Here is a 26,454-nt window from a genome sequence, read left to right as displayed (position 1 = left end):
TTTGGAGGCAGCATTATATAGATGTGATTCTCTAAGGATTTGCTTTAAATTGCTTTACATTACAGTATGCATGTTATCAGCTCTAATTTCAGTTGTCAATAGAATTAAAATTTTTCCCCACAGAGTTGGAATCAATTTTTAGTCAAATCTTTTGTTGGTGAAGAATGCCAAAATGTAAGATTTTCTATAGGAAACACACAAATGTTTTAAATAAATTTGCCACCCATTCAACAAGCTTTTTAAAAATCATCTTATTTGAAAACAAAGGCCAAATCTGCACTAGAACCTTATCTGTCCATAGTGAGACTTGTTCTGCTCAGCTGGCCTCTGGCTCTAAGATGCTGCTGAAGTGCTTAAAGTGGATTTTTACAATTAACTAGATGTCAATAGTGGTTTTATTGATCAGTTAATATGCCTTTATTCATGTTAACTTAACTCTTGTTTTTTTCAGATTTGTGTTAGCTGCCAAAGTGTTACTTCTCGAAGTGGAATATTTTCTTCACCTTAGCAATTAAATCTGACTTGTAATGATTGAATGCCAGATCCTACTCGACAGATTTGTTGCCTTTTGTATTTTATTAACTCTTCTGTCTGCTCTGCAGGCTGATTATGTCATTTCTGCCATCAAAATGCTGCAGTTCATCACTGAAGCCGTTTCTGAACAGTTTGTGTTTTGTTTCCATTACATTGGACCACATAGAAAATGTATGACTTGTAAATTATCAATTATCAATTATCATTTTTCCAGTTGCACCACCCTTTTCCTACAAAACATAATTACTGAAAATGTCAAAAGCATCTTTTCCTTATCAGAAGAAAACAATACAAGTTTGATATTTGGCAACAAGAACCAGAATTGTTTTAAATCTGTCTTGAATTTATCAAGTTTCTTTATTTTCATATGAAGCCAATTCATCTTGTTACTCATTTTAATTCATTAAGTAATAGGAAGGGATTTTTTAATTACTGTGCCATTCAACTGAACCTTTTAGTAAACTGCATCATTAAAGTTACTAAAATAGAAAGGAACCAATAAAGTATCAGTACTTATACTCATTGAACCTGTTCAGATATTCTTGCCACCACAAATAATAAATGGGATTTTTTTTTTTATAGTTGAACACATCTATCACAATATTTATCTGCATGAGAGGGGAGGGAACAGAATACAAATGCATGCCACATTTTTATTAAAAATTTTATATTTTGTTAAACATTTCTGGTGGTTTTTTTCCACTACACAATTATCTGCATTGTGACCAATGCAAGGTACCACAAAACCATAAAAAATCAACAGAATCCAATAAAGTTTGTGGTTTTACAATAAGAAAATATGAATAAGCTCAAGGGCTGTAAATGCTTAGCATTTTATAGGCATTCTTTAAAAGTCAATTTACACATAGAAGAACTAGTACTAGTACTAGCATATCCCCTGTAACTCAGAGTATTGTTGCTTTAAGTTGTTAGTGGTGTGTCTCCAACTCACCACTTCACACTAAATGGGTCTCACTTCCTTCTTTTAGTAAGAGGGAGTATTTCTTCATAGAAAAGGGTTTAATTGTTTATAAAGTAAGCTTCCTCTTCAGTTTTGCTAACCAAACTATTTGTATTCATGCAGTGCTTGCTCTTTGGATTTTATTTTATTAAAGCTGTTTTCATTTTCACCGATTTGCACTGTAGTTTTATTCACGGACTGGAAGCATGTAAGCTTAAAATTGAAAGGTATGTCAGTCCGTGTTATGAAAGCTGAAGGCCGATAAAACCAACAATATGTTTATTGGTGCTATTTAGTTCTGATATGACTTATTTAGCTCCAATAAACAAAATATTTACTCCAGGGCGATTGACAAAAGTAAACAAGCCCTAATGAATTCCACAGCAGTTATTTTCCTAATTTGTTTTTGTGTCCAACTCCATGCCAGGTTTTGACTGCACCCCGCCACAGAAAGAGAGAGCAGGTTTAGAAAGCTGGAAGCCTGCACTCTGCAAGTATTTGAATTATGCCATTGACGTCAGAACAGTCATAAAGTAGACGTCTGCCCTTCCTGAAGTATTCCCCTGCCAGCAGGCCTGCTCAGCTCTGTGCAGATGGATTCAAACGTGCTCTGCTTCACAGACAGGCCCTTTTGTTTGGGTATTTGTGGAGCTTTCCCCCCTTTAATACATGCCCTGTCACAAAAAAACCCCACCACCATCATTACTCTGTCCTCTTTGTGTAAGTGCACGAAAAGCGTCCTTTTGTAAAATCAATTCAACAATAAAACGGAACCAAAAAAAGCCAAATCATGATTTAACTGATCAGCAGAATCATAATCAGTTTATGTATTTTCTTTTACTTCTTACAGCAAAGATAACATCCAGGTACTTGAATATTCAGGTTATAGATGATAGTAAATAGTCATTTACATGATTATTGTGAAAACATGTTTTTTTATTTTTATTTCCATTTTGTCAGGAATTTCAATTTGGCAGAAATGAATATTCATCATTAGCCTTATTTAACAGTTCTGATAGCATACAATGACTCTGGCTGTTAGAGACATGCATCTATTTTACTTTTAATCCAATTGTAGCTTTCATTATATCTACATAGTTTTGATGGTGATTAGCTGAAAGTCTCTCATGTCTTGACTATTATTGCTTCTCGATACAAAACTGTTTTCCTTTACCAACAAGTTCTCTTTATCAGTTCAATATTTCTGATCTTGACAACTATACCAGTTGTTAGGCTCTTCTAATAGAGTCACCATGTGACATGGATGAAAAATGTTTTCTTTCCTGGTAGGAAATTAAAGTACATTGGAGTGAAATGGCAAAAAAAAAATGGAAGAATAAACTGCAAAAGGACATTTACTAATAGTTAATCACACACTCGTGGTTATGATTCAGATACGGCGAATTTGGCTGAGGGCACAGAAGTTGTCTTACAATCTGAAAGTTGTGGTATTTATTCCAGCCTTCTCTTGTAACATGTCAATGTTCCTTCAGGCAAGACAGGCACCAAGTTGCCTAGCAATTTGTGTATCTGTGTTTGAAGGTATGTACACAGTGTGACTGGTTCTAGTGTAAAGCACTTTGAGTGGTCAGTATGACTATAAAAGTGTAACATAAATGTATAAATTTTACCATTTACATGAGACTTCAGTTGCAGCTGCTTCTAGCAAAACTAGAAGTAAAAGTGTTTTGGACAATGATATTCTTCACTTAAGATCAGCTGAGCTAGAGACAACAATTATTAGGGCAATTTGTGTTTTTATTACTATGAAATTTACTATTGTAAGAAGAAATTTAAGAGAAAATTCAGAGCCATTCAGTTCACTCATTGCTTTGGCTCCAACGAAGGATAACACCAACAAAGCTTGCTCTATTAGCTTTCTTGTGTGTGTGTTTCACCTGTTCAAGTGTTGGAAATTAAAGTTTAAAAACCATAAAGCTGAGTGAAAGGAAACGATATGCAGGGAATGAAGATAGTGGGGGGGAGACAGCTCAAGGACAGTGTAACACTCACCAGGTCTACTGGGTAGTTGTTGATAGGTCGGAGAACCTTGCTGACGTCTGTGTTATCAGAGAGAAAGAGATGAAGAGCCAAAACTGATTTGTTTTCTTTTTACATCAGAACACGATGACCATCCAGATAGCTGCAAGAACTGCATGTAACACCCTGAGAATCTTGCCTTAAACTTCAGAGAACCTTCAGACTCTGTGCTGTCAGACTGTCTCTGAAGAATATTCACTGATCGTAATGTGTTTGTCACATTTACATCATAAATGTGTCTAATCCCTATCTGTTTTTGCTGATGTCGTGCACCTATCAAAGTCATTAAATCAATGAGATTGTGTCTGACAAGTATTCACTGCAATGGGAAAGTACTTGATTAATCTAATGATTTTATAATGTTGAAAAGGACAAGGCTGGAGCAGAGCATGAACTCTGGGTTGAACCCTTATTTTCCATATACAGTAACCCTGACATCCATCTGACAATGTGTATACACCTATTGTGTATTTTGCATGTTAACGTTTTCAACTCCAATTTTGGAGCTTGATGAAGATTGTAGGCCTCAAAACTCCTATACAGATTAGTATTGTCTGAAATACTCAGACCAGCCAACCTGGCAGCAGCAGATGCTAAATAAAATAAGTCAGTAAAAGACTGGTGCATATCTAGCCCTGAGAGAAACTGTTTAGGATTCTGATTTCATTGTTTAGTATTACAAAGCTCATTTCATTTTAAATCTATGTTTCTATGAAAAAGAGAAAATATGTAATAAGTGGTTTCTTTTAACCTACATCTTCAGATGCAGAATATGAAAATATCAGCATATGGAGATGGGGGGGATCACTTAACACATTCATATCAAAACACTTGACAACCCTGGAATTAAATGTAATGGTTTTGCAAGGACATCTATTATCAGTAACATCTCTCTTTAGATCCATTGTTGTCAGTGTTTCTTTCATTTTGAAATATACCCTAAGAAATTTTTTTTTTTTTTTTTTTTTTTTTTTTTTTTAATATATACCCTAAGAAATGTAAGGACAAGTTAGTTAGCTGTTCAGGAGTAAATATTGTACGTGAGAAAGCAGAAAGTTTTTTTTTTAGCTGTGATCTCTGCATTTTCTTAGATGTTTGGTTGCCCGTTTTATGTCAGTGTAAAAGTAAGAAGAGGAGGTACAAGCGAGACTCAAAATCACATGCATGTGAAACAGGATGACTGATCTTTTACCAAGTCAAACTTGAACCGAATGCTCCCCTTTTGCTACAGCAGGCACGTCACACAGTCTTTGCTGCAAACAACTCTGAACATTTCCTGCCATGAGCTCATCGAAAATACACTTCTTGTCAATTCAATTTAATCCAATCTCTGTTTTCTGTGTCTGTTGTTTGCTGAAAATGAACAAATTAGAAGAATACTGGGAATTGGGAGATTTATTGTTCCTGGCAGACATGAAAAAAACTCGCCCAGAGAAATTGTGCAAGAAAAAAACAACAGAATATATAGATTCAGTCTGGCTAAATCTGACAGTTTTTATTCAACAGAACTGAGCTGTTGGTAGTTAGAATCATTGTTAAAGATAATAAGCTGGTAGCTTTTAAACTAAGTCAAATATGCAAGCATGTTTTTTAGAAAAAAAAGATTGTGTGACTCTTATTGCGTGTTTTGCAGTGCTGCTTCTGCAGGGTCACCACATTAAAGAGCCACCAGCATGTTGTACCAGCACTACATCCCAGAACAATAAATTTTGTCATTGCAAGCTTTTATCAGAATCCCTTTTCCCCATTACAACAGCATGTGAAGTCATTATTTCCCGCCCTTCTGTTTATCATTCACAACCACAGAACAACATACTCTTGATGCCATTTAATGACACATGACTCCAAGTCTTTGTAGATCAGATAAATGAATGTTAACAAAACACAGACCAGTGATGTCATTTTGTTTCTTCAGAACCAGCTTTGCATAAATATTCTGTCTAATTGAATATTTGACAGTCATGTCAGGTCACGTAAAAACCACAATACACATCACCTCTGCCCCCACTTTCCAAAATTCTTTCTGACAATTCTCTAAAACATGTGAAAACTGAGTAAGTGAAATCACATTGGAAAGAACAGCCTTCTGCTTCATCTCACAGACTCTGGTCTTTGTTTGTAAGTGTTGTGCAACCACATTGGTAGTGTTTCTGTTTGTAGCACCTTTTACTGGCATTGCTGCCACTTACCAGCAGGTCAAAAGTTATAATTTCTGTGTAAGGGTGACACCGGTTCACCCGAAGTGTTGCATGTAACTAAGAAAAAAAAACAAAACACCATTGACACATGTTTGTTCAGTAATTAAACTGAATATGGGAATGCAGATTAAGATGCTTCCCCCTGTTTATACCTTCTCAATTTATAAATGTGTCTGCTTTCATGTCTCTGTAGGCCTTCTCTGCTTATAATAAACTATTGAACCAAATTATAGATTTTGACTCCAGGTCCTCCATACTCTGTATTGACTGCGACGTCACAAGCAGGATGTAATGATAAAGTGCCTCTCAAGGGCAAGGTGACATGCATTTGTGTCACGTTTACAATCATGTGCGAGTCTGAAGTCTTCTCCTTGAATAATGTTTTCAATCTACATTCACATGTAGCAGTAATAATGTCTCCCATAGCCATAAATAATAAAACAAAACATCCATTTTACATACTCTCTTTATTATTATGGGTTGAAGAAAGGTTGGTGGCTATGTCCAAGTCTAAATGGGCAAGAGACAGGGTCCATCACAGCGCAACACAATGGACAAACAATTACATACATATGCTCACAAAGCTTCAGAGGTGTTTCTGATTGTAGCGTACAATTTGGTGAAAAAGGGTAAATCCATCTAATATTTCACTACCTTGAGCATCTTACTCTGCTCTAGTTTAAAAGTAGATATTCTTCAAAACTGGACTTGATTGTTCCACAACCTTTATTTAATTTGTGAGCATTCGATAAAGGGCTATATTACTGTGTTTTTCTCTCTCTGAACTACACTTGAACTTGGCCAACTCTGAAATTACAAACTTTACTCTCCAAACCCAGGCTACAGTAATGTAGTTTGCACTAAAAGTTTTATAAATCACAAACTTGGTTTTAGATATTCTGTCATTAGTTTAGAATAATCTTGTTTGGGGTTAAAAAGTGTAAGTCATGCTGTTTTCAAACTAGAGAAGATGGTTAAGGTTGTGAAAAACAAGGTAGAATTGCCCTTTAGTCCGTCCTGAATCAGAAGCTGTAACCCTCGTCACATACTCACACATAACAATTTAAAGTGGACACCAGTAGGGCTGCATAACATGTTACAAAGGCTCTCACAAGCCATTTTATTATGTATTCAGGTAAATTAGCACATATAGTGAATTACTCAATCACTTGGTAAAAAATTACTGCATCTGGCGCCTTGACTTGCTGAGCACAAGACTAAGAAAGAAAGGGGCTTTAAATGTGACATGGTTACTGGTGTCAGACAGGCTTGTGTGAATATTTCAGAAACTGTAATGTGCTTTTCAACTCTGAGGTTTACAGAGAATGGTCTGAAAATGAGATAATGTCGAGTGAGCTGCAGTTTTGTGGACAAGATTATGTAAGAGGAGAATGAGCAGACTGGTTTCAAGAGCAGTTCAAATAATAACTCAATACAATTAGGCTGTGTGAAATACCACCTGACATGTCAAATTTTGAAATATATGTGTAATAGCAGCAGCAGACCACACCACTGACCATTCCATCTGCTAAGAAAATGAAACAGAGGCTAAAAGTTACACCAAAGTTGAACAATTACAGATTGGAAAAGTGTCGCCAATTATCCAATCGGTCTCAATTTCATCTACAACATTTAGGTGGTCAGATCAGAATTTAATATGAACATAATCTGTCAACATGAATTTGTTCTTCCTCGTCTCAGTGGTTCAAACCGCTGGTGATTTGCAATAGATCTGTTGAAAAGGTAAAACCCACATTGAATGAGGTGAAATACTTCCGATTATCAAAGAGAAAGTTTTTATTGTATATTAAAAACATCTAGAGGAATTGCAACTTGTGAGACACAGTAGATGTAGTTCATTTACTATATTAAGAATTATGTTGGTACTCATTTAATTTTCATTAAACAAGTGGTATATTTAGTGCTTCACTTTATTTCAACGTAATCTTCCACTAACCTGAATGTAAGCTACTGATTGTAAGTAAAATGAGCACAAAGGTGTTTTTTGTGGGTATTTTCTGTAATTTTATCCAGTTGTTGAAACAAAGGGAAACTGAAACAGAGCGTGCTGACCTCATATCCCTCGTTATCCTCCCTCCCTGTCTCTTCAGTTTATTAGCTCTGCCTCTCTCAGCTGGAAAGTGCACGTCTGTGTGTGTGAACACAGTAATGAGACCTTTCAGCAGATGTATAAGTGTGTGTGTGTGTGTGTGTCGACTGTACATGTGTTTGTGTGTGGGTTTCCTGTCTGCCCCAGTGGGACACTCACTGTAGGTCTGAGTGCTGATCAGAAAGGTCCTTGTGTCGGCTGGAGGCTGTGGAAATCCCCTTCGCTACTCGCATGCCTTCGTATGTGTTCATCACTTGGACATGATTTCATTCAGTGCATCTGATTGCAAAATGCAAAAGAATAATTAAAATTCACCAGTTACAATGTGTTTTTCAAACATTGAGACACCACAGACCTTCTTCTATATGGTGTTTGTTTGAAATATCATTGTTAGATTTTCTCCTCTTTGAGGATTAAAATATGTTTGGAACAGTTTCAGTCAAAAGGTCTTTCTAGTTCTTTTGGCTGTGTGACTCGCATCTCCGTACTCTTCAACTTCAACGTATCCAAGCTGATCAGATTGTAGCGCAGAGGGGGGAGAGAAGCAGAAATTAAATTAAATTAAATGAGTCACAAAATGTCCTGAAAAGACGACTTCAGCTGGTAACAGGAAGCTGAACATATCACAGCAAAGATCCTCCATCTTATCCTTCTTGTTCTATTTTTCAAAGTCAGCTGCATTATTAAATATTGGTTCTGTTTTGGTTAAGATAAGGGTCTGCTTATTCTACAAGGAATACACATGGAGTCTGTTTACCATTTGTAATGCTGAACGCTAATAAATGATACCACTGACAGATAAATATTTGTGAAGTCTTGTTAAATTTTATAGCTGTGTAACAGTAACTGTTCTGACTTCCACACCTCTAGATATAAATAAATTATTGCTAACAACAGAAAGGCTTTTTAAGGCGCCTTTTTAATCATATCAAATAAATGGCTAAAAATCCAACACATTGGAATAAATCGGAGCTTTTTTTCAAAAGGTAGCTTTAGCACAGCTGATATGTATTCTTTAATAATTATGTACAAAAATTACATCTTGTAATGTGCATTTTCACATTTTGGGTGTTTTAAAATTGAAAAGACTTGGTAAGTTATACTCTGCCTCATAAATGAGCTATGTTGTAATTTTAGTTGGATATTATTATGGATGCCTCTTCTCATAATCTGAATATTTTCTGTATTTGTGAATTACAGCTATTCAGATTAAAATGACTGTAACTTTCTGCCCATTTTGAGATTTTCACAAAATGTTGAGTCAATCTCTGTTTTTGTTCTCTTAGCTTCAACTTAAAGCTATGTGACAAAACACTGTTTAACCAGCTAGCCACACTTTCAAAACTACTTACAAATTATGTAAGTTACACTGACAGAGTTAATTTAAAGTTTTTGCTAGATATAAAATAGAAAAGCAAAAAAGGCAGTCTTGCCTTTTATAAAATAAAAGATCCCATGATCTTTGAAAAATAAACCACCTCAAAGACATTGGAAATACTGGAAAGCAAAATCTCAAAGAGGTGTAAACCATTTGAACATCGGGCGCTGGTGGTGTGAAAGTAAACACATGCACACATGCACAAACTGCCTCTCCTTTTCTCAATCCCCTGATCAGAACGAGAGAGGCCAGCTGGCAGGGCGCCAGGTGCCTCTCGTGTTTGGGAGAGCAAACAGGGTCGCGTCTTTGATGGCAGAGAGATCAGAGCAAGGGACAGATTCTATGCGGCTGCACTAAGGTCGCCGCAATCCAACCCGGCTGCCATGTTGTGCTCTGCAGCTAGGAGACCCAGAGTGTAAACAGCGCTGGGGCGTCGGATACAAGTGTGCGTGTGTGTGTGTGTGTGTTCCTTGAACCCAACCAGCAAACTCTCTTTGCTTTCCAACACACCCTCTCCAGATTTGATTTATAGCTGTATAGTTATAAGAAAGGATTGCAATAATAACATTAATTTCTATTGCATGCATTCATTTTTTTTCAATTCTAAGTCTACTTTTGTAGTTCTTCGGCTGATTGTTATACCACAAATTTATAAAATCATTCTTTTAAAATCCATCCATCCATGCATCCATTTTGTTCTGCTTTATCCGGGGGCAGCAGCTTCAGAAGGGAGGCTCTTCCCAGCCACTTGTTCCAGCTCCTCCTCCAAGAATCCCAAGGAGTTCCCAGGCCAGCCGAGAGACATAGTCCCTCCAGCGGGGAAGACCCAGAGGAGGCCCTAGGTCTTCCCTGGGGCCTCCTCCCGGTGAGACGTGCCCAGAACACCTCACCAGGGAAGCGTCCAGGAGGCATCCCGACCAGATGCCTGAGCCACCTCTACTCTGAGTCCCTCCCAGATGACTGAGCTTCTCACCCTATCTCTAAGGGAGAGCCCAGACACCCTATGGAGAAAACCCATTTCGGCCGCTTGTATCCATGATCTCGTTCTTTCGGTCATGACCCAAAGCTCATGACCATAGATGAGGGCGGGAACGGAGATCGACCGGTAAATCGAGAGCTTCGTTTTTTGACTCAGCTCTCTCTTTACCACGATAGACCGGTACAGCGCCCGCTTGACGGCAGACGCTGCGCCAATTCGACTGTCGAGATACTTGAACTCCTCCACTTGGTGCAGGATAGCCCCTCCCCTGACCCGGAGAAGGCACTCTACTCTTTTCTAGCTCAAGACCATGGCCTCGGATTTGGAGGCATTGATTCTCATCCCGGCCGCTTCACACTTGGCTGCGAACCGCTTCAGCGAGAGCTGCAGATTATGACATGATGAAGCCAACAGAACCACATCATCCGCAAAAAGCAGAGATTCAATCCTAAGGCTACCAAAACGGAAGCACTCAACACCTTGGCTGCTCCTAGAAATTCTGTCCATAAAAATAATGAACAGAATCGGTGACAAAGGGCAGCCCTGGCGGTCAGTTGTTTGTTTCCGGTCAGTCCAACTCTGACCGGAAACAAGCCCAACTTACTGCCGGCAATGCGGACCAGACTCCGACACCCGTCATACAGGGACCTGACAGCCCGTATTTGATACGGGCTCTTTAACATGTTGTCTTGGAATATAAAAACATTGTTGCATACTAACAAAATGAGCAGGGACTGGTTGTAAAGTTATGATGTCAAAATGGCTAACATTTTTTATCACAAGGCTCCTACAGTTCAAATGCTTTTAATAAATACCAAAACGTCCAAGAATTTTCTCTGGCTGTAAGGGGCATAGAGTAACTTGGTGCTCTCCCTCCCCAACGTGTTGCTGCAAAATAGTCAGGTAACTGAAAGAAGCCGAAAAAAATATTGTGTACTACAAAGACAAATCCTAAACACACAATCAGTACAAGATAAAAATTGCAACTTAACTTTCAAAAATTTTTGTTGTTTTAGCAGCAGTAAAAGTACTATTTTGTCTAAAATAAAACTAATTAAACAATGTTAATGTTTTTCTTTTACATTTCTGTGTTACACTATGATATTGTGATACATTTTTCTCAAGGTTATGTCAGCAAAATCTCAAATGAAGGCCCATACCAATATGACCCCTACAGAAAGTGAATTTCAATTTAACAATGACTGACAACTGCTTAAATAATCAATATACTTTGTGGCATTGTTGATCAAAAGAATTCCAAAGAATGTGAATATTTCAGGTCTCTTCAAAGTGTTTCAACCAAAAATGTTTCAACTAAGTGTGGTTGAGATGAAGCTAGAAAGTGAAGTTTTCTGCTGCATTTAATTTTTGCAGATTTCATCAAGATTTGTGTCTTGTCTGTGGTTCGACCTTTACCATCATGTTTGCACGCTTCCAAGCAACTTTGCTTTCATATTTTCACAGCAACATTTGCTGTCGGGTGGACCCCTGCAGGTAGTGTAAAAAATGTTTGTCCGGGGCTGTTTTGGTTTTACAGGAACTCTGCAACTGGCTTTAAGTGATGCAGAAAGTTTTGGAGTAGAATGTCCTCCCAGCAGGCTAACCCTAAGCTTGATCAAACCTATGTCATAGGACCAAGAGCTAAAGGACACGAGAAAGAGAATGGCTCAAAAACAGAGGAGGAAGGGTTAACCGTTAAAAAGACTGTTCATTCTCAATGTCTTCAATATGATTGTACTAAAACAATGTAGCAAAAACGACTGGTTCAAAATTCTTCCACAGGGATGTAAAATGGCAGTTGTTGCAAATATTTGATGGCACCTGTTGCCGTTAAAACTCAAAAAATGGGTTAGAGGACTTTTTTGCATAAGGCCAGTATGTTTGGATAGATTTTTTTCCTAATTCAATTGAATTTGAGAATAACTTTTAGATTAACTTTTATTTTTACCAGATTTTAAAATGTGTTTAAAACATTGAAATTTTAAAAAACAAGTGTGTTTTGGGGTGGTGCTTTTTCAGGGCCCTATAGTCAGAAGAAAAGTAATAAATTAATGACAAAATACTTGCAAAAGATGTGCTACTGGATGTGTTGCCTTCCTGTGAATTGGGGTAGAGTGTGTCTGTGTGTGGCAATGGAAAAGGTGGGGAGTATCTGGTTTCCTGGAGCTGTGTGGTGGTGGGGGGCGACATTATGCAAATCGGCTGAGGATCTCAGATTTGGAAACGGAGGGGGGTTGAATGTGTGACACGCATACGCACCGAGGCAGACGGAGCGAGGTCGGGGTTGCAGCTTTCCTCTGCTCTATCGACAGCTGCGAGTTCCAGCAGCTCGCCACGGCTGCACCTCCTCATGATGAAGGAGCACTGCACCCGGGTGGCACAGCTAAAGTTTCACCCTCTTCCACAGCAGCCGCAGCAGAGCCATGCAGCCGGTGGGCAACATTCGGGCTCCATGTACAGCGTCTGTTCTGACAGTGTGTCTCTGTGTACCGGGTGTCTGACAGATGAGGCGTACCAGAAGCTGGCTATGGAGACAATGGAGGAGTTGGACTGGTGTCTTGACCAGCTGGAGACCATCCAGACATACCGGTCTGTCAGCGACATGGCCTCCAATAAGGTAGGGGAGACCACATTTCTCTTTTTTTTTTTGTGAAGAATTTTCTGAAGAGTGCAAAACAGAAGGTTTAATCATATTTAAACAAAATAAAACACTTGCTGCTCCAAACCGGTAAGGAATGGTTGACTTTTAGACTGCTTAGAGCAAAGAGTATAACCAATCCAATCCAAAGTTTTAATGCATTTCCTAAGCAAGGTCAGAAGTTTTCTCCCCGGTCTAAACTTGTCCAGCATGCTGAAAAGGAGAGCATTGGCTGCACAGGGGGCGCTGCAGTGTTTACTGACTGGCTTATAAACTGCCTGCATACATACATTTCTTATCAACTAATTATTTCCTAAATCAACAGGAAGCTTGATCAATTTTTTTTATTTGTCCACATTTCTACAAAGTTGGTTACACAACTGTTATTACCTCGGCTTGCTGTGGCTCTCAGCACGTTTCCTGTAAAACTTGATTTCACTGTCGGCTGGTTCCTCTGCATCATTGATTCAGTGTGATGTGCACCAAGGTTCAGTTCCTGTTTTTTTATATAAGTAACCTCATAACCTTTATACTCAGATTTGTAATGGTATTTGATATGGACATTTTAAAGTCAGTAAATTAAGTTCATTTATTTCCTAGAAATCAAATAATATTGTAGAAAGCACCTTGCTGCATTTATTCAGCAATATTTAAAAAAAAAATGTTGTAGTACTCTCAGCCTTGATGGCTGTAGAAAAAAAACACTTTCTGTATAATTAACCTAACTTTTAGAGACAAAGTTATGCTACCAGAAAAAAAAGCATGTAAGAGGAAGCCACTTGTCTCACTGTGGATCTGAACCAGACTTGTCAAAACAAAGTGCAAATTACATATTTAGAATACTTTCATTTTAGCTTGCATTCCAGTAACAAGTAGTTTGTCATACCTGTCAATTCACACTTAGATCTTACTAAATAATTTTTCAGTGCCACTCTAACTGTGTTAGTTGTTGAGTCATTGTTAGTGGATGGGAAGTACTGGTAATTTGTTCATCCTCCTTTTGAAAATAAGGAAATTATTAGAGAATGTTTAAATATTTATGAAGGAAAATTTATCTTTGCACGAACCAATTTACTGTAAAGGGAAAAAAAAACGTCATTAGAACCAGTGGAAAATTAAAAAACTTATTGAACAATATTCAAATTTCTTTTCATTTCAAGCTGTTCAAGTTCAAACTGTTCCAAGCAAAGGGTTTTGGAAATATTTTATTCTAAGGTCACTTCTTAGCTATTGTTTAAGAATCATCAGTTATATTCATATGTGTGGTTGTGTTTTAGATTTATAATAATGATTTAATGAATCTGGGATTTTCCAAACAATCTAAGATCCAGGAACACTACAGTGAACAATCTCTGTTCAGAAAAACAAACAAACAAAAGAAAAAGTCCACACTCTTTGGGGAGTCCAGTCAAAAATACTGCAATATGCATCCTAAAGCAGCAGGTGATGATAACCTCTTCCCCCACTTCACCCACCTCACCTGGTTATAGTAATCAGAGGACACACTGATAATCCAATGGCAATATATTGTGCACATCTAATTAAAGTTGAAAGATACATTTTATCCTAAGTTCTAGATTTTCTTAGTCTAGAACTAAAAAAGTTCTCGACTAACATTTTAAATAGAAATGTGCAGTTATATGTGACTTGGTGTTTATTCTTAGTCAATCACTTTTTCATCTTGCATTTTAAGTTCACTGTAAATAGACAAACTGAGCCAGATGTAAAATACCCATTAAAAATGTTCAGCTGTTGATGATGATTTCTAGGACACTAAACTTGAGTTGTTTTGTTCAGAGTGATGGTATCGTTGAATATAAACCGCCTATTTTGTTATTTCAGTTTTTTTTAACCATAAACTTAGTTTCTATGTGGACAGGGTTTGGGGGTTAGGGTTAGGGTGAAAGAGAGACTGTATTGGATGGGGCCCCTGGTGTGTGTCACCTGTTCTGCACCTTGTGCATGTCACCTGTCTGAATGGGCGAGAGCTGCAGGCAGTACACCTAAAACACTAATCAATACATTTAATGAAATTCAAAGCACAACAGCACAGTATATGAACTAGAGCAACCTTTCTTCAGAAACAAGCAATTAAGCTACAGAGCTTTTGGGTGAATAGCTGTCAGAGGTTTGTGGCTTTCTATGTTGCTGTGAGAGAGGAAACTAGTATTATTTTACTGCACTTTAAAGATGCTGAGTTTTAAAATTTTCTGAATCAGTGGTTTTTGACTCTAACGTTTTTAAGATGATTTGGATCAGAATTGTAGAGGGAAAAAATGCTGATGGGGATATTACTAGTTTACTCTTTGTGCTATAAATGTTTAATTTCTGAGGCTGTTTACAAACTGTTTATTCAAGTTTGCTTTTATTTTGTTGGTGGACATATTAATGTTATTATGGCCTTCTGCGGTGCAGTGTGCCACTGGGGAATTGCTATAAAAACAAACAAAAACATTTTGGTGGGAATTTTCCGATTCTTAGGAAGTTTTTTTATGATGTAAAAAAGCAAGACATATAATCCATTTTTGTTTTTCTCAGCTATTTATCAATGTCATGAACAGCACAACAAAATCTAATCATAGCCTACTATACAAGTTGTTTTGTAGACCTGTTAATTTGTTGTCTTGCTTGGCTAAGGTCAAAGAACAGATAAGAGAGTTAAGGTGAGAACAAAATGTAAAAACAAATTGTCTCGTAAGCTGAGAGGAAAAGCTTGTTATTTCTCATAAAACTGGACAACAGGATGTGAGAGATCCCCCAGTGGGTCAAACACAATAAACTCAGGAGGAAGAGAGAGAACGTTTGTGTGTGTCAAAGAGTATGAGTGTGTCAGGGATCCTTGCAGACCGCTGGGCAGAATGACTCTCTCTTCCTGTCTCCATCCGGATCTCCTCCACTCTTTTCAGACGACAATAGACGTCCCATCTTACTTTTTTGGCTAGATATTGGTGGTAGTTTTTTATTCTATTTTTTCACCGTCCTCACTAACAACCAGAACTGAATGTCAGCTGGACTGTTCTCTATAAACAAGTGATTAAATGATTAAAAACACATTTTTGGATAACAACATATCAGAACTGAATAATACCTGTATATTCCAAAGGATATTACGCCTATTGTTTGCCATGATTTAGTCTCATCTGACATAATAGTGAAATGATAGCACCTTGGCCAGTTTTAGCTTGTTGGAATTGATTCATGAGATTCATGATTACGGAAGTACCAAGCAGTTTTGACCAGTTACCAAACGCAACAACAGACGCACATTACAAATGTAGAGATAGCAAAAGAATTTCACCAAATATGTAAAAATTTATTTTGCAATTTATCCAGTAAGGAGAAAAAAATCAGGTGAAACTTCAGGAATAATAAACCACCTGTTTGTAGACACAGTGGCAAACAACTGCTTGTGTAAAAATATATGTATATGTTCATCAAAAGAAAAAAGTGTTGCAGCCTTTTGGCTGACATTGTAATTTCTGCTTCAATTCTAACCAACATTGTTAACCTGTTGTGCCAAAAACACTTCAGCATGTTTCTATGAAATGAAAGACTGAATAAGAAAGTTGGGTTAAATACAGCTGCAGTTGTACATCTGGGATGGAGCAAAAACTGAGACAGTCTGAAGGACAAAGCAGTATTAATCCAATATGATTGTCAAACATCACCAGAGGATCGGTAGTGAAAGGACAGGAAGCAAAACACATCGTAAAAAAGGAAGTTTCCAGTTTATTTCACTTCCTGCTTGGATACCTGTGTCAGCCAAAGTATGAGCTGTGTTATGCCCTTATCCTTCAGGCTTGGTCCGTCCTTTAAATCTTAGTTTCCACTTGTTGGATAATCCTCGAACAAAACTTTCTGCATAGATGAACTTTATAGTAAAAGGGTTAATTCAACAAAAGGTCTAGGTGGCCAGCAATAGTAGTTATTTAACCAGATAAAGAACTTCTTTTTTAATAGGGACGTTGCGATTTAGCAGCAATCCAAGCGACCACTAATCAGTTCAGCATATTCTATTAAAGAAAGGGTGTTATATACTAATCTGACAATAGTTTTGGACAGTCATTGCATCTTACTAAATATGAGACTATCAAAACGTATCATCCACATATGCAAGTGCTCAATGGTTTTAGTGAGCTCAGAGGGACGTTTTTGTTAGAAATGTGTGTTTTGAAATCACTCTCCCACATTAAAATACAATGCTCAGTTGAGTTGTGATTTATTCATGCTTTGTACTTTAATGTTTGGGTCTTCTGGCTCTTGAAATGATTATTAGTCATTGTGATAAATTTCTGGTCCACAGAGAACATATCAGGTGTCACAATGTTCTCATTGTGCGCTGTGACCTTTTCATCTCTGTGACTTTGCGAGAGTCTACGTGTTCTTACATGTAGCCAAAAGAGGCTTTTCAGAAAGCATGTTTTCATCAAATGCATGTAAACTTTATGTCTACGTGTGCTGCCGTGCTTATGTGTGCTGCGTCTGCACTAACTGCAGCTTAATCTCCCTCGGATCTGCTATCTCTGTCTCAGTCCTGTTTTTGCAATAAACTAAAACATTGTACAACTGTTGAGTCTGCTCTCTGATGTGGGTTGGTACATTCAACCTGTGTTTTTTTCTTTTTTGTTGTTGTTAACACGAATGGGCTAATCAGCAAATGTGACCCTTGTGCATCTATTGTGCTGCGGATGGAAAAACTGAATTGAAGCTCCAGCAGCGTATGAAACACGAGTCAGGAGGGGGAAGTGAAATGTAAGAGGTTACGGCTGCAGCTCCAAGGTGAGACACAAGGGCTGTTCCTGCTGCTAAGGGCTTTCAGTACGTGACTGTCCTCTTTGTTCTGCATCACTGGCATAGATGAGACGAGGTCTGTTTGAGTGCTGGGATGTTTTCGTTTGTCAAGGCCGCAAACCCCTCTCTGTTATGCAAAGAGGGTGAGAGTAGCGCTTAAGAAAACCGTTTCAAAGGTAGTTTTGTAAAGAAAAAAACTTTGAAGTACTACATATTCACACTTTCAGCTATTCAGATTCATTTATATAACTGGTCATCTGATGTAAAGGCAGGCAACTAAGATTTATTTTCAGCTGATTTACTCATCTGTCAGTGTATGATTAAATAAGCAGTCGTAAGCTTAACTTTCTAATTCCTTAACACAAAGTGACATCATTGCATCTGTTGTCCAGCTACTTCACCTCAAAAACAGACATTGCTGTAATAAAACTCAGTCACTTGGTGTTCTTATACATAAACTGTCAAATTTGTGATGATTAATTTCAGTACTTTGGCTTTTCCCATAATTGCTTTGACATACAGTTCAAAAAATCTGAATTGAAGTTTTTAGTCAAATTTGAGTTTTAATCCCTTATTTTGAAAAATAGCTACTACAATGCAGAAGTTGGGGACTGATTTTCAACATAATCATGGTTGGGCATGCACCAAAGGAGATATGCATGTAAAATGAATCCATGTATGTGGTGGAAAGGGTCAAAACTTTTACTTAGACACACTTGGAAGAGTTTTAAGAAAAAACTTTGTCTGGATTTTTTATTTTAAATGTAGGTTTATCTGTACATTTTGTGTGTGTGGAGAGTTATTTCCTTCATTTCTTTCCATCATGTTTGCCTAATAAACTGTTATGACTGAAGTGCACCCATTTTTTGATACTTCACTCAGAAGGATAATGCACTGACATGAATCTCAAGTTATCTCAAACGTTTTGTTTTTTTATTCTTTTAACGTGATAATGAGTTTTTTCTATTCTAGTGTCCTCCACAGTCAACAGACCTCAGTTCTGTTGAACATTTTTGGGATTTGGTGGAAAAGGAGGTTTGAAACAGTAGCTGTTAAATCTGCAGCCACTGTGGGATGCTTTTATAAACAAACCAAAAGCCCTGGTGAGGGTTTCTAGCACATTAAATTTGTCATAAAGAATAGGGCAGTTCTCAAAAGAAAAGGGATCCAACCTCTGCGTCACTAGATGTTTGTAACAAAGTGGCTTGCGAGTGCATTTACTCACAGCTGAAACACAGAAAGTGTAGTTATACTATTCAAATCAAATTTCTGTTTGGATCAGCAGAGCGGTTTTATGCTGTCTTGCAGATATTTAGTGGTGTTGAATGTGGCGGAGCGTAGCCAACAGTGAAGCTGCTGGTATCAGCCTGCTGTGCTAAGATGTTGGTCTGTTTACATCAAGTTTAATTTCCATGAAGACAAAAAAAAAAAAAAAAAAGTGCTTCGGTTCATCCTATTCTAAGAAATTCAAGCCTTCTGTTGATCAGTTTGATCAGAGTGATATTGACAGCATAAACATCAGAACTGTGACCGCCAGCTGCTGGGGAATGAGCAGGCTGAAAAGGAACAAAGAGACTGGAGGCGGGCCTTGCCCCATAAGGGGGAGTGTGTCTGCCTCACACACTCTCAAACACATTCAGTCATTGCGCCACATACACAGGGTGTGAGGTAAAGCCAAGTCAGACTTCGCAGCCCAAAGTGAGTCACCAGAGTTGTGGCATTTCCCAGAGTCAAAGAGCCGGGGCTCAGTCCTTTTACTCATACTGTAGTCAGAGCGAGACAGACACATTAACGGACGGACGCCCTGCTCAGGTCTGCACTCCGCGCTCAGCAATAATGGGTGCCTGCTGCTTTGACAGAAAAGACAAGAAGTTAGGGAAGCTAAGTTTTTGGAAAAAGGTGAGTTTACTTAAATTTCATGCTGTTCAAGGTTCTTTGAGAACTTTAAGTCCAGAACTGCTTCACAAGGTTTTTTTATTTCATTTTTTGTTGAACATTTGTTATTGCTACCAGTCTTTTTCTGTTCAAAGTGGTTGGAAGAACTTTAAATGTATTCCACAGCAGTGGAAGATGACGGCTGAAGTTTGATGACCGTTTTGTTTTCAACCTTCTGCACTGCAATCTACAATTTTATTGATCAAATTTTAAATATATTTTTTAGATAAAAGATGCGTCTGTATCTCTGTTCACCATTCAAGAATCTCTGTTTATCCTCAAAGTGTTGGTGAAAATATTCTGAATGGACAGAAATCCTTCCTGTCGTGCTTTTTGTTTATGGGAATAACTTAGTATTCACTGGAAAGAATTGAAAGAAACCAAAGTTGAGGTTGCTTTTTAAACTAGACTTTGTCTTTTTTGTTGTTTCACAAATGATCTGTAAAGTGGCAATACTGAAATAAATTGAGCAGTTTGATGAAACAAACAGCACATGCAGTAGAAGACAGACTGTGAGCTTGTTTCTGTTGTTTGGCGTGGTTTTGTGTTGTCAGAAGGGTTCAAGTTAATAAGGAAAATACTTAATAAGATTAGTTATATTTAACTCAAGCAGATTAAAAATGACATATCCAAACATTTTAACAAACTCAACAGAGAGCAAGTTTGTGTGTTGGCAAAAAAAATTCCTTTAGGGGTCATGTTGGGTTAGAAGGAAGAATCGCTGTGGATAATTTTTCACTGTGTTCAATACTTTTTTTCTTTGACAGTAAATTATTTGGAGAAACATCTTGAGTTTTACATTTAATATGTGAGATATTGCAGGTTGAGCAAAATTTTGCAACCAGCCTGAAAGCTGTTTTCAGCAATTTGTGAAAACGTGTCCAATTTTGTAACTCTCTTGTTTTTTTTTTTGTTGTTTAATGCTTTGTACTGCATAATCTGGGGCAGAATATGTATGAATAAGTCTCTATAACATGGCTTTGTGAGTCAGAGGAAGTGAGAGGTAGTATTTCTTTTGCACCTCCGGTGAATTTACGCACAACACATACGCAAGACTCTTCCCCTGATCTTTACAGAATTATGTCACCTTGAGTGGCTTTGGTGCCAGTTTTGCCAGCTTGCGTCATATAGCCAAACAAAGTGGAAATAAAATCAAAGCCTTGCAAAATTTGGCAAACAAGAACATGAAAATGCACTAAAGGGGAAAGAATGGTAAATATTCATGTGAAACATTTATTTCAGGTGAAGTGAAAGCAAACTTTAAAGTTTTCAATTCTAAAAACCTCTTAGCATTTGATGCCTATTAAGATTATTGACTAAGTTATTTACAAGCTTTACAAAACTTTCAATGAAGGTCTCTCTGCAGCAGGAGTGTAGTGTAGGGCACCCACTAGTGGCTGTTGGGTACAACTTCAGCCTGGTGGAAAGGATTCAAGTAAACAATGTACAAAGAATGACTCTGAATACACAATTTTTTTCTAGATTTCATTGTTTATTTTTCAATATTATTTGAAATAGAATTTAAGTCAGAAGTAGTCGATAATTCCACCAAATAGTAGAATAAATAGCTAAACAAAACAGGAAATATGTGATGGTTTAGGACAGATTGGACAATTTAGCTATTTAAAAGTGCCAAAATTTCCCTTAATCTAATTCGTAAAGTCCTTTCAATGAGACGCCAGAGAACGTGGCAGAGTGTCCAGAGGTTCAGAATCTCACATCAGGCCTTCCCTAACATCCTGCTATAGTGCAAGCAGAGTAGATCCTCTCAGCCTCGTGTCAGGAGAGACCCCGTGCAGGCCTACCTGTCTGCCTGGCTGCCCTGCACAGCGAGCTGTCCGATGAAATCACATCTAAATGCAGGAGCTCAGCTCTGGGTGTCCCCCCTTACCCATCACTCCCGTGCTGGTCAAATTAAAATGCCACAGGCTTCATTCACCTTCCCTGCCTCTGTCATGGCAGCTCTCTGCTGAATCAACCCAGCCACTGTAGGCAGGGACGAAAACCAGGGAGGAATATGGGATTAAAATGCATGGATATTAAACTCAGTTATAAAAGGACGTGTTGAACTTGGAAATTGCACCCAGAGAGCTTCCAATCCCGTCAAAGCTGTGTTTCATGTTCACCACGAAGAAAAAACCCCCACATCTTTACTTTTTTCTTCCACTTAACCTTCCACTAATATGCTGGCATTTCACTTTGCGTCTAATCTATCTACACAATTAGTTTAATTTTATTAAGTAATACTAAAAGAAATTACCATTATGATGCTATTCTTAATTAATTCTAGAGTACGTCTTTAAAATCTGCACGTTACATGTAAGTATCAACTATATTTAAGTGTATAACAGCACACTAATGAATGCACACATTCATTAGTGTGCATTTGTGGCTACTAATGAATGTTTGCAGCCTCTGGCAAAGCCCAGTTCTCTGACACATTGTAGAGAGACACCCCCCTTGCTGTTATTTCTGGTTTTCTTATACATTATGTAGTGAGCTATTATATAAAGGGCTGCCTCCTGTTTTTTTTTTCTTTTTTTCCTTGCAACTACCCCCTCTCTTCTGGTCCTTTCCCTTAGTGGGAGGATAATCTGGAATCCTCTCAGAAAAGCTTTGATCTCCCACTCATGCTCCCCAGTTCGAACAAACAACGTTGGATCTAAAGGCTCCTACAGATCTCTGTTTACAGTTTCCAATTGATTGGTTCTGACATGACAAATGCCATGTTTTCTCTTTAGCAAACCGCTGCAGCCTTCCTCTCTGGGGCTCCACAAATAATAATCTTGACAGAAATTGCCAAAAAATCAAATTCACACCTTGAAATGGAGCACTGGTACTGATGTAAGAGTGGATTCCAGTCAGGTGGCCCCAGCCTTGTACATTGCAGCACCTGCACCAAGGACAGCTCATTGATTCTTTCGGGAAGGCGGGCAGAGAGATTGATCACTGGCAGAAATTGACACATAAGTGGTAAAGAGCCTGGAATTGATGAGGCGGAGGGAGGGAATGGGGCACACTGGATGCGATGTGTGTGGTGTGTCCTCGTGACAGCTCAGCAGCTTCACCGCATGAAGAAAAAGGGAAAGCCTCTTCTGCATTTCTCCCCTTCAGTTTTTCTGTTAAATGAGTAAAAAAAAAAAAAAAAGATGTACTTGTTCTCTTATGCTGTTTCTATGGTCACACACACACTCCTCTCAAAGCCAAAGACATAAAGCCGCATCCGTCCCCAGTTTGGGGACAGACGCAATTATCTGCCATCTCTCTGCTCTTTTTCTTCTTTTCTTATTTTCTCACCTCCTCCGACCAGCTTTCCCACTCCGCTTGTTAAAAATAGCCATCCACAGACACCCTGTTGGCATCCAATATTATTATGGGATGCAGATAATGAACAGGCGTATGAGGTCTATACAATGGCCGCCACACTTGGTTGTCAGGAGACAACAGAGGACTCGAGAAGAGGGGAGTTGAAGAGGAGCAGGCGATAGTGGAGATAATGGCGATTAAAAATACAGTTCACACAGGCTCACATTCCTCAAAACATGGCTCATTGTTTCACTGTAAAGGAGGAGGGTTTGTTTTTACTTCCTAATTACAATCCCCTTCACTGGATGACTTGATATAAGTGGCTTTAAAGAGGGGATTAGAAAGGCTGAAAATTGAAAAGTATGTAAATTATTTTTGGGAGGAAAAAACGTGGAACTCATATCTGCTTCAAAACTTCATACAAGCTGTAATTAGGGCGCCCCCTCTTCCTATTTCTGTCAAATCATATGCTCCGAAAAGAGTGTTGCTATGGCTGGCAGATAGTGAAAGGGGAAAAAAGAGATGGAAAAGGGGAAAAAAAACACAGAAAGATAGACAAGCTGGAGGGGGAGAGAGAGCTAAAGGGAGAGCAGCGAGGCGAGACAAATCCAGCGGAGGAACCCCCCCTCCAGTCAGATGAACATCGCTGCCTCTCTCCCTCCTCCTCCTGTCTCCATCGCTGTGTTTTTCCCCTCCTCCCTTCCCTGCTTCCTCTCCATTATTCATCAGTACGCCGAGAGTCCCCAGCTCACGGCTCCAACAGCTGCTGCTGCCTCTTCAGCCCCGTACAGCTGGATCTTCTTGCTGATTTTCCAAACATCTTATCAATCTATTTCCTCCATCTGCAAGCATGGAGATTTGGAACTGGCCCTTTTCTGCTGAGAGGGAGAGCGAGCCATCATAAAGCTGCTCTCTTTGCTGTCGAGAAGAGAAGATAGAGGATTGTTTTTTTTTTTGGTGCCAAAAGAATCCTGCTTGACTTCAGTAAATTTTTTCCCCTATTGGATTACAGTTCTGGCTTTGTGTAGGAACCAAACAACGGGGTCCAAAATGCCTGAAGCCAACTACCTGCTGTCGGTGTCTTGGGGTTACATCAAGGTGTGTGGTGTTTAACTAAGTATCACGCTGGGATACCGCACTCATATTGTCCTAGCTCTCTTCGCTCCTTAGTTATCATATCAATTATTTGCTCTTATTGAAAAAAATTCTCATCAGGTACATTTGTGGAGTTTCATTTTTATTGTTTGGTGGCAGATCTGATAACATTTCCATCTTTTTGGGTAGATGGGCTCAGACAGAATGGTGTTTTGAGGCTCGGGCTCCATCTTGAGCCCTCTGCAGAGCTGTATCTCTGTTTGTATGTGTGTGCACGCGCATGCATCAACCTGTCATAAACATCTGCTGCTGCAGTGCCTGGGTCTCCATGTATCATCAACTGCACATATTTTCTTGGTCTCTAATGGCTCCAAATGTAAGGAGAAAATGTGAAAAAGGACATCAGGGACAACTGTTCAAAATTTCCTCTTGCCTGCATTAAAATTCCTCCACACTGACGCAGTCGACTGGCCGGATAGATTCCTGTTAAATGTGAATGTGTTTAATATAACTTGAAATTGGTTCCTGTGGAGTCTTTTAAAGGGGTATTAAAAGCCTCTGGTCCCCTGCTGGTTGCTCAAATGATGGTTGTTTCATAATTAATTCCTGTGTAAATGGAGGGGAAAATACACATTGTTCCCCACTGATTGTAGGCTGTAATTGAATGGCATTCTTGACCTGATTAAATCAAACGTGGGGCTGTTGGATTTTCACAATATCTTGTAATATAATTTTTTGCCAGGTTTCCCCCAATTTGGAAAGTGACGACATTTTCCTCTCTCCCCTTCTTCCCTCCCCTTTTCTCCTGCAGTTTAAGAGAATGTTGAATCGGGAGCTGACGCACCTATCCGAGATGAGTCGGTCTGGGAATCAGGTTTCCGAATTCATCTCCAACACCTTCCTAGGTAAAAATAAAGTAAAAATCACAAGAATAATCTGTATCCAAACTACACTAATAGTTTTTATTAAAGACATTTATTGTGAGTTGTGTAATTACATTTAAATGTGACAAATCTGAAAGTATTAAGTGGTTCATTTTAGTACATTTTCATTTGAACATTTATGGAGGCTTCATTTTGTTTCCCACATGATCAGCTGTGTAAGTGGTTCTGCCTGGCTTCACTGTGGGGGCGTACTAGTGAAAAATACTGCGCCATCAACCTTTCCTCCAATATTTAGAGAACTAGTTAAAATGAATGTGTATATTTTTTAAGGTATTTGGGCAAAACAAAGCTATATACTGGTTTGTTAGTATCTAAAAGAGGTAAACTGGGAGAAAAATAAGAGTTTATTGCTGCATAAATTGGAAATGTTATTGTTTTTGAGACTGCAGCAGAATCAACCAAATGCAAATGAAAACATTCCATAATAGTTTATTCTGCATATATTAAACTTCACAACAACTAGAGTAAGATATAAGAAAATGATTTAAAAGTGCTGTAATATGTGAGGAAAATGGAGGATTCCAGACAAACAAGTGAGGGAGGGAGCAGAGAGCAGACAGAAAAAGGATCTACAGAGGAACCCCCTTCACTAGCAGTGAGATAAGCTCAGCTGATTGGGTGACTCATTCAGATCTTATTGCTTCTCTGTCACTGGGAACACCTTGTTGTCCCTTTACCCACCTGCTGACCTGACAAGGGAGAGGGTGACCGCTTTGACCGATGTACATGGCAGAAGGTAGAAAAATAGAAGGATGTGCCCACATTAATGACTAAAGTGGCGCAGCTGGCCTGATGTTTCTGCAGTTGACCGGCAGGACCTTTTAATCTGTCCATCCATGAACACTAACGTCATGTCAGCTGTGCACCAATGTTTGCTTTCTGTCATTTTTTTAAAAGCGTATATGCAAAAACAGGGAAATTAGATTTTTATCCAGTGTGATTTGCGCCCCATGATTCTTTTAAAGACCCACCGTAAATCTTTTCAATTTATTGCTGCCCGTCTGCTTTCTTTGTTTATAAAAAACAGTGATGTGAAGCTGAATGCAATTCTCTGGATCAGTTAACATCTTCATTCATTTCTGGCACAAATCCATGGGAGATTTCTGGCTGGCAACAGGCACACTATTCACGTGTGCCCTTTTTTGCCCTCCATATCCTGCTGCCCACTCAGGCTAATTCCCTTTGACGGGCCAGCAGTAGAACACGCCTAGATTAGGAAAAAGGAAACAACTATTTAACCTCTTCTCTTAGCGGAAAAGGAATTTAATTTATACCTTCATAGAATTAAAAATAATTTATACCTTTTATTGAATCCATCAAAACTTAAAAACCACGCATCACTTTCGGTCTTAAAACACATCGATCGACTGCCTGGACTTTGATGCACTTTTTGAATATTAATAAAACAGATGCTCACTACCTCTTTCACAGAATCTACACTGTATTTTTTTCCTATATCATGGGAAAAATGGAGAAGCAAGACTGAAAGTGTATACTTTGTGGACACATTTTGAACCAAATTTTGACATTTAATTGAACAGCAAA

At 38.4% G+C, this 26,454-nt stretch overlaps 1 protein-coding gene across 1 annotated transcript in view; it reads left to right on the top strand.

Moving 5' to 3' along the window:
• Window positions 1-25,611, top strand: part of LOC122844429 (cAMP-specific 3',5'-cyclic phosphodiesterase 4B-like) — a 47,124-nt gene extending 21,513 nt beyond the window's left edge. The window contains exons 5-6 of the mRNA XM_044139843.1: window positions 12,705-12,817; window positions 24,777-25,611. Of these exons, the coding sequence (XP_043995778.1) occupies window positions 12,705-12,817; window positions 24,777-24,968 (305 nt within the window). The 3' untranslated portion in view covers window positions 24,969-25,611. The remainder of the gene's footprint in view (window positions 1-12,704; window positions 12,818-24,776) is intronic.
• The last annotated feature ends 843 nt before the right edge of the window (window positions 25,612-26,454 follow it).

This window comes from Gambusia affinis, linkage group LG02 (assembly GCF_019740435.1).
Source record: "Gambusia affinis linkage group LG02, SWU_Gaff_1.0, whole genome shotgun sequence".
Lineage (NCBI taxonomy): Eukaryota > Metazoa > Chordata > Actinopteri > Cyprinodontiformes > Poeciliidae > Gambusia > Gambusia affinis.
The sequence above is the reverse complement of the archived record's forward strand: the minus strand, read 5'-3'. Positions and strand labels throughout refer to the sequence as shown.